The following is a 12,397-nucleotide window of genomic DNA, read 5'->3' on the forward strand; positions in this document are numbered from 1 at the left end:
CGATAAGGGAGGTCACTGTATATTCATTATTTGTTATTACTGATTAACTATAACCATGAACTAAAGAGAACGTTTGTCACTCGTGAAATATTGCTTTGGGTTTTTACTAAGTGAAATTTATTGCGATCATGCACTGAAACAAACAAGTGTTTGGTCAGTATATCCCCAATGAAGATACAAAATGGAAGGTTATTATTGTTTTTCTGAAAAGCACCACGCTATAATATATATGTGAGGTTAGGTCATTTTTGAAATGACGTCGTTAAAATTCTTTCCCAGCTCTGGGCTTACTGACGATTGATTGCAGATCAGGCTAAGATCAAGTTTAAATGTCATTTTATTTCACTGATAAATAATTTGCTTTAAATCTCTGGAAAGCATATTATAATTTGTTATCTTACACTGAAACAAACAATTATCTTCTAAAGGGGTTGTTAATACATATGTTTTCTCCGTTGCGCAAAAAAACTATCTATCCGAGGCAACACAAATACCTTGGGTACTGTTTCATAAACAAACAATTATCGGAACATCTAAGATACCATACCAGGAAGGCTGCAAAAAGCCTTCCGCAAATGCTATGACGACTGTAATAAAAAGCCTTTACGAGAAAAACTCGATGTTGCGATAAAAAACAAAACAAACAACTAATCTGATTTGTCTCAATATATTGAGATAAAGCCTATGAAATACGCCCATGGACATTTTCATTGGACTGTTTATTAATTGGTTTATGCTGAGACTTTGCGAAGGATAATTAAGTATTACTAATGAATTACGGGACCAGTTCAATAAAGTTCAAATGATTCTCAAGGGAAAAAATGACCGCGCTTATTCTAAAGATAATCATTTCCACTGGATGTAATAATAAGCTGCAATGATTTATCAAATCAAAAAACATGAATAATTTATTTAACAACTAGAAGCCGAATTATGTTATGTTAAAAGTATCCCATCAAGCTTAAGTATCCTTTAGAATTTGAATAATGGCCGTTGCACTGCTATCGGAAGCAATTGAACGATTTTGACAGGTCGTACTTCGAAGTTGTTTTCGTCATTAAAGGGCTCAAAAATTCCATTGGAATGTGTATTGAAGTGTAGATTTGGTGCCATATATTAAAAAAACGCAAACATAAGTTAAGAAATGTTGGAAATACATACTCCTCTGATAAACTTTAAACAGCATAATTGGTACTATTGACTTTGTGGACACTTCGGAACAGCACAACCGGAAATAAGATTGACATTGTGAACACTTTGACAGGCACAATCAGAGGATTGACTTGTTGGTCACTTTGGTACAGTACAATCAAAGGTACTTAGATTGACTTGGTAGACACTTTTGAACAGCACTATCAGAGGTTCTTAAAATGATTCTTGGACACTTTGGTACAGCACAATCAGAGGTTCTTAGATTGACTTGGTTGGCACTTACGTACAGCACAATCTAAGGTAATAGGATTAACTTGGTAGTCAGTTTGGTACAATTTTCTTTTAGAATTAATAAAAATGCAGTCAATCGCAGTTATAACGTTAAAGTATCATTGTTTTAAATACGAATGCAATTTTGTACTAGAAAATATGCACCAGATTTCTATACAACGGGAAAAAGATGAATAGAATCAATTTTTGAACACGGATGATATGACATAAACCATTATACTGTACAATGAGGATGATTTTTCTTAAATTCAATTGATAAAGGCTTTCTACAAGCTGATATTATGTCCGAAAAAGACGGCAAGGAAAAAGGGCAGGACAACGAGGAGGGGGAGAAGCGAAGTTTGCGTCAAGTGTTGGCAGAGTTGGTAGAATCCAGTTCTCTACATGGCTTGCCAAGGATCGTGTCCTCGCGGCATATTGCCATCAAGATATTGTGGCTCTTGCTCCTTTTCGGTACGTTAACCATACACTTTGTACATCAGTTGTTGCTTTTTTTGGACACATGGACCTACGTCCGGTAAATTATTTAAAAAGGTAGTAAAATTGAACTTCTTTGTTATGTAGATCATTTTTTGTTCATCTGTCATCAACATAATTGACTTCAAACACTTCTTCCAGGAGCCGCAACTGTGTTGACTATACAAATGGTTGGTCTATTTCGGGAATATTTCTCCTACCCAACACAAACATCAGTGAGTATGCATTATGCTCAGCTCGCATTTCCAGCACTGACGTTCTGCAACATGAACCAGATTAGGCATAATTCGAAATGGAACGACAACCCGGAACTGTATGATATATACCAGGCAAGCTGGTCACAAAACATTGTGGATAACGAAAATTTCACAATCGACAATCTAATTGGCTGGGGCTTGCCCGAGACTAATGCACAAGCACTGTTAACAGATTTCCACAACTCCCGGGATGGCTATGAAGCATGGAGATCCCGTATACTGTTTGTGCTTAGAAACATTTCGAAAGAGGAGCGAATAGCGATTGGCCATCAGGCCGACGTATTCATACATTCAACCAAGGTTGCAGGTAAAAAAAAATCAACAGTTTTTACTGAGTAAGAATTGCCCAATCGCAAAAGTAGCTGATATAATAATACAAATAAAACTATAGAAACAAGCCAACTATCTGAAGTTAAATATAAATCCCGTTACGAGGCACATGGCAAGGGCCCAAACGACAATGAGCTAGAGACACAAAACATATAAAAACCACATGCACAAATACAAAAACCACAAACAGACCACACACGCATTGAAATAGCTTCACCGATATCTGATGGGATTAACGCATTAGAACTGTCATTGAAACACTAAGGGTAGACAGCAGTACTGATGCACTTTGTGTGAGGCCTAGAGAAAGTTAATCTAGTTGGGTTCGAAACCATGACCACTCAGATAACAAGCGGACACCAATTCCAGCAGACAATTTTTACTCGTATATTACAGGGCGTATACGTGAATATTTTAGACTAGTTTATTAGTACTTAAAATTTGTAAAATATTGCAATACATCTTCTGTGGCGAATAATATATGCAATGTTTATATTATTGACATATATATTGCTTTATTTAAGGTTACTCTCTAGAATCAACCGCATTTAACATTATACAATCACCTTTGTATGGAAATTGCTTCACACTGGAAAGTTCCAGTCTGATTTCTCGAGGAAGTGGACAGGGGCATGCATTGTCGATTGTTTTCAACATCGAACGCTATGAATATTTCAAACAGTCCTCATCGGCTTTTGGAGTTCGCATGGTTTTGCACGAAAAAGGAACAATTCCGTTGCCTGAGAGTGAGGGTGTGACGTTAAACACGGCGTTTGAAACAAACGTGGGCATAAGGCTGGTGAGTATTGAACGTCTCGGTGGGCGTTATGGAGATTGTACGAATGGAGAAAGCTTCGTTGCTACTTACAACAGCAGTTACACTGTTCCGATGTGTTACGTCGTTTGTGAAGCAGAGTACACGGCAATCGAGTGTGGATGTATACCGTTATATACTCCTGAAAGTCTGCCGTTTGATAAGCCAATATGTGATGTTGACAACGTTTCTGCACGAGATTGTCTAACGAAAGTGAAAAATGATATTTATAACGGGGATCTTTCTTGCGACTGTAAAACTCCATGTAAGCAAAGCGTGTATACGATGACGCTTTCGGGACGTTCTTGGCCTCATGACGAATACCTGAAGACTATTATTTTGAAAGATATTTGTAAACGAAAAAATTCAGCTTATGATGGATATTACAAGAACGGGGATAAATTTTGCGATAAACTGGCAAACGATACAATCACTGTAGCTGAACTTGAGACAATTGCGGGAAACTTCATATCAATCAATGTGTACTTTGAGGACCTCAACTATGAACATATTGCTGAAGAAGCGCTGTACAACCCAGTCCGCTTTCTTTCCGATATCGGCGGAGCCATGGGCCTTTATATGGGGGCGTCTGTTCTTACATACGTTGAGATACTTCAAGTCATCCCAGAAATTATTATTTACCTTTTCTCTAGAAACAGAACATCAGTAAATCCAATGTAAAATACACTGTTTGCCATTGTGAACAACAACAAAAATGTGCGTAGAATATAAAAGTTATCTGCATTATTGAAACGATTTTATAACTGAACTTCAGCAACAATCCGCTGATATTGCAAACAGTAGTTTATGTCAAATACTGAAATTAATTACATGAGCTAAACGTATTCTACATCAATTTATTTTGTTTACACACGTCCGATATCATTTCATAGTGGTATGTAAACTGTTGATTTCGGGTCTGTTGATTCTTTTAAAATTGTGTTCTTTTTCGCTAAAATATCATATCCGTGACAGATAAAACGGTTTTCGGTACAAGCTTTCTAGCCATTTTCAAATATCACTTTGGTTTATTTCAAGCAATTTTAACAATGGGAATGTCGTTGATTACAACAAATGAATTATTTAATAGGATGATGGACAAGTTAAGTATCATTGTTCAGTCCCTTCAGGTCGAACAATGCAATTGATATGGGGATTCCCGAAAATCCAAAAACTTGATGGACAGTTATGACTAAATTTCATGATAGTTGCGAAATGAATTCAGCTTACGTGCCATCCCTTGAAATGTTCATTTTGGGTCTGAATTCGTCTTCATTATATATATTTTCCCGGCATTTTAAATTAACTCTTTAAATTTGCTTCGCTTCAAAACTCGTTCATACACTTTCATATAAATTATAACCTCTTTGTGTTTTGATAAACTGTTGAGTTATGTAAAAAGATTGAACTCTATCGTATACGAAACTTTAAAACAATATTATATCAGACAAGATTGAGCACAGCAAAACTCCTAGTAATCTATCGGTGGAAACAAAGACGCTTTCGGCACGGACACCATAATGTATTAAGCAGCGCTATAATTTTGGCTGTTTATCACGGATTGGAACATAAAACAACAACTTATCAGTACTCCACGACACATTCTACACCGGTTAGATATCCTTTAAGGTTTTAATATGTATAAAATGGGAACCTTTACAGTTTACGGAACATGTCAACACCCGGTCCAATCGTGAATACAATCGATATAAATGTGAATCATACGCATATGCCGCCTTCAGTGCCAATAGTATTAAAAACTATATATAACAAGGACAACATCTTACCGGTCTTACAGGTATTGAAACTGTTGAATGTCGCAAGGTATTTTCGTGTTTCGTTTTGTGTTTTGACCGATAATCAATGCAGCCTCGTTCTCACATAACATTAATATGGCTTGGCCAGCTCGATGTTGTTTCTGTCTTAAAAGTGTTTAATCTAAATTGTGAATTAAATAACTTTCCTATTGTATTCGTTGCTTATGAGAGTGACATTTTATTTGATCTTGTTGTCTTTGGATTTAGAAAATAAACCTTACCAACGTATTTATAATCTTCCCTGTCCAAGTCAAATTTTTTAAATATTACTTCAAAGCTATATTTGGTACCCTCAAATGCTTATTTTACTGAATGCTTTTGTAATGGGAGGTCTTGTTTGGGGGATATATCGCCAATGCACTAAATTTTGTTTTTATTTTGCTGTTGTTGTCGTTGTGGTTGTTGTTTACTGTTTTCTTGGTTGGTGTTTAATTCACTGGCGGCGGCTGCAGGGACACTGGGTGACGTAGTTTTAGTTCACTAAGGTTGGGGAGCTGTATGCCATGACTAAGGCATGACTGTGAATGTTTGTGTTGATATTTTTAAAAGAAATACATCCGAAAAATGAACCAACGTTCGGTAAGTTAAATGTATGTCACATGTCTGCAATACATTAATGCTTGATTACTTTACCACATAAGTAATATTGTTTTTGTTAAGTCGGATTTTTATGTTTGGATTACTTATGGTTATTCAAGGCAAGTTTTGTTAACCTCTGAAGTTAGTGCTGTTTTAGTATGATAATAATGTGTAAGTGAATGTATGAGCATGTAATTGCATATGCCTTTATGTCTTGATTGGGTTATTTCAAATCAAAACTTCAAAATGTTTCATTCAAATGATTGACTGATAAAATAATGAATAAGAATGGACGCATATAATTGGTTACAAGATTTGAATTTTAATGCTGTGCAACGCCATTTACACATACAAATCAAAGCACTGAGTGAATTGAAGTGGCGATTGTCAAGAAAATCATGTGAAATGTTGGAACAGACTGGCTGGTAAGTACAAAGTCAGACGTAGTTTAAAAGATATTTTGATAAAAAAACTAATTGGTAACACTTAAACACCTATGCGTTGATCTCACATAGTATAGTTTGACACAAAAGAGATGACTCCCATATTATGGTCCAGACTCCTTAGATTTTAGGCTTGCGAGTACGACAGGCGTTTAGTTCATGCAAAATAAATTGAAATGAATAAATGTTTTATGATTTTGATTTATTTTCTCATGCTTTTCGGTGAGATATCCGGCTTTATCAGTGAAATAACAATCGTGATTTTAATATTTCCACTGCAGCCTAGCAGAAAAAAATAATATCTTTTAAAACAACGTTTTAATACAATTGTAATTACTTCCCTTTAATCAAAGCTGAGTACCTCACTTTTGAAGGAAACAATTGTATCAAAGTAACATAAAATAAATTTGATATGAAAACACTTGCATAAGTATTAAAATAAACATAAATTACTGCTTATTAGGGAAATGGTTATCCAACTTTTCAAACGTTTCATTGAAGCTGAATACTCGAACACTAGCCTTCGTACAAAATCATTACAAATGAAAACGAATGCTCGGACATAAATTCGATGTATCATCTATTAAATATATTAACTGTCTGACTTTGTTATACTTCCCCGAAAAATTCACTCATCAATCAATTGATCATTAACTAAAATACACCACCATTGATACTCTGAAACATGTCAAATGTCAACAACGAAGTGTGGGCCTCTCTCCAGCTGGACAACTACCCGTCTACAAGCGAACCAGACTTATCTCTGACAGTGAGAGTGAATGGATACAAACTCGAGAACACTTAAGAAACTGTTTTTATTCCATTGTAAATCACATTTTCTCTTTTGACATTCCAAATATTTCCAAATATTTCATTTAGTAAATGGCGACCAGTGTAAATTGGTCATATTTTATTCATGAGCTTTTCAATTTCATTTGTTTCGTTTTAAATATTTATAAAATATTTTAAATTGAGAAACGGGTAATTCAACTTGTTGACTTGAGAACAAAATACACATAAGCTGGCGTATGGGTTACAGTCTACGTCAGCGGCGATCATCAAAACTGCGCGTGAGGGGTGTCCAGGTATCAAAAGGGCATCAAAAAGGGGATATATAGAAGGAACCCCCCCACAAAACACATATCCGAGAAAAATCATTAAAAAAAACAGACAATCCTCTACTCGACTTATCGGGCAATCGACAACTTGCAATTTAACGTAATATATCTGATTTTCGTGCTGTCTAATTTCCACGAAAAGTAGACATGCTAACGTTTTGAGTCGATAAATCCCGCAATTGTAAATTCGACCCGTAATCTAGCCCGGGCTTGGATTCATATTGTCTTGTGTCCGTTAAGTCGACAAGTCATTTACGGAAACAGGATTCCTAGCACAGACAAGTTTGTTATCTGCTGTGTATCATGTGTATTAAGGCTTATCATACTGCTGTCGCATATACATGTATCTTTGTGTGAAACATGTATTAGGTATGTGTGTGTAGATTGCATACCTACAAACATGTATATGGAATGTATACATCGACTTCTGTTAATGTAACATATACTAGAGATGTAAAGTTATGTCGAACACTTACATTTATATACGGAAATAAAAAAAACTAAAGGAAATGGAAAATCAAAATTTTACAGCGCTCTTAAAAAACAGAAGTATATGCTGAATGCAAATACATCTAGCAAATCAATTTAAACAAAACATATATTTAACGATTGATTTCCATTTTAATTGCGTTCTTGCGGTTTTGAGCACAATGACCAAACCGGAAATCCATGAACAATTGTACGATGGGTTCCGAAGGCTTGGTGTTTTTATCGGAATTTCATTTTGACAAAATTCAAGACAGGTTGCTAAACGAGTTCCAAATAATTACTTGCCAAGCTATTCTCCTTCTTTTATATATGCCATTCAAACCCGATTCGTGACTTTCATATAACCACCAACAGCTCTGATAAACCGATGCATAGTTGCTTGAGTGTGCATTTTATTGTCGTTGTCTCTTGTTGTAAAGCTTCGCCTATTATTATATATTATCCACACCCTTATTATCACTATAAGACTTTAACCAATTAAAGGAATCTTCCACATTCCCATTTTATCCTCTTACCTCAAACTGGTAGTATATTTGTTTCCGAAATAAATCTGAATTAAAAAAAATACTTGGCATATGCGTTCTTCCCGTTATAGTATCCAGTACCAGTTCTGAGTTGCCTCGGTTTGTCTTGTGTAAACTGATGCAACAGTTCATTACCAAGCCTCAGCTTGCCATCTGGCTGACGAAAGTCCTGTTTGTACTCCAACCATGGAATATAAAGTCGTCTGAACCGATCTTTCCCCCAGGAACTTTCCAATCAGCCCCGTCTATCTCGAAATCACAATAAACGTGTATCAGGTTTCGTGATATATCCTTAAATGTTATTGAATACACTCAATTTACGGTAACGTCACCGTAAATGGAGTATATTCAATAACGTTGAAGGACAATCACAAAACCTGATACCATTATATTGTTCAAAGATATCATGATGAAGTTAAAAGACCATGTCGAGAAAATATCTCTGATGGTGTTTGAGAATGATGGCTGTTAAAAGTAATTACATTTAAAACCTTGGTGAATGAATGAATCAAGTAGAATTACACTTTTCGAGAAAAATAGATTATGTGGAACAATGACAAACGATGTAATGAATGCTCTGAATGTAACCGTCGAGAGCATTTAGCAATCTAACACAAGTTAAGTGATAGGTTGGACAAACATGCTTGAACTGATTGAAAATATGATATTAAAATAAAATGAAATGCACATCGATGTTCGCTTTTGCCCCAAGCATGTGACCAGAGTTTGAATCATTATCAAATCCTTATATACTTTTTAACTCCAAATTCTCTAGAACAATCTGTTTACTGCAATGATTGATAAAATTTGTCCATCCAATGTATTGTCTTGTTGATGTCCCAAGACGCAGAACATATTATGTAACTGCCTCGCAGAATGCCTCTTTCTGTTTAAGGTACCTAGAAATATTTTCATAGGTTTGCCTCATGAAATAAAATGGATAATAATCATCCGTTAGTCATGATATTTCAAACCGCTAAATGATGTCCGAAACCTCAGCATGTCCGAAAGGAATGACAGTAATTTACCACTACATTAACGACTGTACCATATGGTCTTAATCAACCTGGTTTCAGGTAAAGTTTCAGGATAGTATTACCATCTGTATATGTTAAGCACACAGTTCAGACAGTATGACAAATACGTTCTACGCAAGAAAATGTTTGGGTTTTTTTCGTTATTGTTGATATTCTAAAGTTATCGACTTACCTTTTCGCCGAGAATGGTGAAATTTGTCGGTTCATATAAAGATTTACTTCTTGAAAACAAAGCTTTTATGTTTGTCGAGAGAAGCATGAATACCGTTGATCAACAAATTTAAAGCATATAATTAACATTTATTTTGTAAACATGAGTATATTTTTGCATTACGGAAAAAAGAGATGCGATAAATTCGACGAACAACTGATCAATTTGTTGTGGTCTCAAAGGAAAATTCACATAACAATTTCCTGAAAATCTAAAATACACAACCACACCTCCAAATGTGTAAACAACGAAGCGTGGTCTTTACTCTTCATCTGGATAACGACTAGACTGATTTCTTGACAGTGAGGGTGATTGAATACACAGGTATCATAAAACAAACTTTAAAACATGGAAATATGATTCTAATCCAATGTTAATCCATGTTTGTTGTGCTTACACGTTCGACCTTTCAAATATGCATTCAGTAAATGACGACCAACTGTAATTTGGTCAATGTATTCATGCCCTGTTAAATCGTGCATTACTTTTGATTAGTTTGTCGTTAATTACACTACAAAAAGTTTATTGGTGAATGTTTATACTATTAAATGATTAATGTATAAATTGTTTACACTGTTTTCGAGTAAATAATTAAAAAATATTATTGGAGAACTTTTTCTCCACAAGCTGGTTAATGCACGACAGTGTTCGTCCTCGGCTATTAAAACCTCAGATGCGGGACACCCCATGGGAAGCTCAGTCATAGACAAGTTGTAATTTAACTCGTGACTTACCCCTCGTGAAAATATGTTTTCTATGACACTCGTGAAATAAAATAAAGATCGTACGCTGAAATATATTTATTTTTGTATATTAAGCTGGTTTGTTTAGGTTTTAGTACTTAAAAATGTAATTTTTGCCAAGCATTACTATAGAAAAGATTCGACAGAAACCTTCAAGTAACACTTAAAAATAGATAAAGAATATTATCTAAACATTTCAGGGAATCGATTAATTGAGATCACTGTGTAGAGTATAATATTGCTGTTTATTAAGAATAGTGTACATTCACGACAAAAGTTATTATTCAAACGAAGAACATTATAATAAAACAATATTAGGTTTTACTTTACTGCACATTACGGCTACTATAACAAAAATACATAATTCAAATTTCAATCTCAATTCCTTTTACCACGTGACATCAACACAATCGTATATGTTTTTACTGTTTTTAAAAGAGCTTTCTCCCATTAAATGTGTTGCTGACAAAGGTCAATATTCCAAAGAAACTATTACATACATCAAAAAAGGTTAATAAGTACCCCTCAATTTTTAACAATAACTCAAGTACAGTAATTATGTTATTAAATTAGTTATCTTTGATGTTTTAACAAAAGGTAATCATATCTATGAGAAAATACATTCTTAAGAAGGGTACAAGCAAACAAGAATTTGAATTACTTTTTATGCAATGTGGTAAGATAAGTCTGGATTAAAAATAAGATTTCACATGAGTACTTTGGTGATATTGGGGCCTGGACTTCATGAGGCTTCTTTATTTAGACTGTATTTTAGACAAGTTTTAACATCAAACGAATATTCTTTTTACTGTCTAGTATTGTCAACAATCCTTTTTTAAAACTTGAAGACAGGATACAGAATCTAACATATCAAAGATACCTCCAACATTTAGGTTTTAAACATCGATTATGATTATAGAAAAAAGCAGTTACATGTTGTTGCAAATGATCGTTATTAAGGGTGCTCAAAATGGAGGTTATTTCGCCGACAGTTTACTCACACCAGATGCAAGGGAGTCGATATCATCATCCACAGACGTGTAGTCGCTAATTTCATAATCACTTGATTCTTCGCACTCTGGAAGGACGGTGAAGCAGCTTGCGGGTACTTTGCTCTTAATTAAGACTTCCTTATACTTGGTTGCGTAATTCCTGGCGCGCTTGTTGCTTTCCTTTATTTCCTTGTCTAGAATGTCCGGGTCTGTGAGATCGATGATCTCTGAACAGCCTGCTTTCTTAAGTTTCTCGACATCTATCTGCACAACGGTATAACGAGTTATTTTGGTTTTCTTTTTCTCGTCTTTCTTCTTTGCTAAACCGACAAACATCTCAACAGTTGCTTTGTTAGCACACGTAGAAATATAGGGAGAGTCTTTCTTCCCCATTATGTGCGATTCAACAGTTACTTCCGTAGCAGTCGGTTTTCTGGCAACGAGATCTTTGTTTGTATCTTCATCTGATCTAAGAAGACGGTATAAATACGCCCCCAGAACCATTGTCAACCGAAATCTACATATACGTAAAAACAAACATGATTAAACATGGGTTTTATTACAATGCTATTGTAAATGGAGCATGTTTACGTCATGTCTTAACCATAATTAACACAATATTTTACTTATTATTACAATATTATGTTTAACTCGTATTTGTTCATTTGTGATAGTTCTAGTAATACCTGTTAGTTCCCAATTGAATAAACCACCGCCTACTTTCGGAATCACTAATTAGGGTGACTCAATATTTGTACCTGAACTTTCGATTTGAAATCGTACTTTCGATTTTGATAACGTTATTGCGCAATATGTTTTATGTGTAAATTATATGCCTGCAATTTGGTTAAAGTGATACTCGTATTTAAAATGAATACATACACATGAATAACACACATTAATTTTGAGTGATAAACCATTTACTATTAATAAATAATGCATTTATGGAAAATATTAATAACTGATAACAAGGCCCCATATTTGATAGCTGAAAACGCACAAATATAAAATTACTGGAGGCTCCTAAAATATTTACGGAGAACAATGATCGTCTTAAATGGTAGAAATACCGTGTTTCCTATAAAAAATAAAAAGTGATCAATATATCGTTGAGATTAATTAT

General features: G+C 34.7%; 2 protein-coding genes across 2 annotated transcripts; one reads left to right on the forward strand and one right to left on the reverse strand.

The window, feature by feature from the left end:
* Positions 1-1,724: 1,724 nt before the first annotated feature.
* On the forward strand, positions 1,725-4,002 carry LOC128238067 (amiloride-sensitive sodium channel subunit alpha-like). Its single transcript, XM_052953642.1, has 3 exons — positions 1,725-1,896; positions 2,062-2,484; positions 3,032-4,002. Exons 1-3 carry the CDS (start codon positions 1,725-1,727, stop codon positions 4,000-4,002), a joined length of 1,566 nt encoding a protein of 521 aa, XP_052809602.1.
* A 6,506-nt stretch (positions 4,003-10,508) lies between these two features.
* LOC128236844 (uncharacterized) lies at positions 10,509-12,069 on the reverse strand. Its single transcript, XM_052951968.1, has 2 exons — positions 11,961-12,069; positions 10,509-11,791 (listed from the first exon to the last, which is right to left on the reverse strand). Exon 2 carries the CDS (start codon positions 11,776-11,778, stop codon positions 11,260-11,262), a length of 519 nt encoding a protein of 172 aa, XP_052807928.1. The 5' UTR covers positions 11,779-11,791; positions 11,961-12,069; the 3' UTR covers positions 10,509-11,259.
* Between the last annotated feature and the right edge of the window lie 328 nt (positions 12,070-12,397).

Source organism: Mya arenaria, chromosome 6, assembly GCF_026914265.1.
Source record: "Mya arenaria isolate MELC-2E11 chromosome 6, ASM2691426v1".
NCBI lineage: Eukaryota > Metazoa > Mollusca > Bivalvia > Myida > Myidae > Mya > Mya arenaria.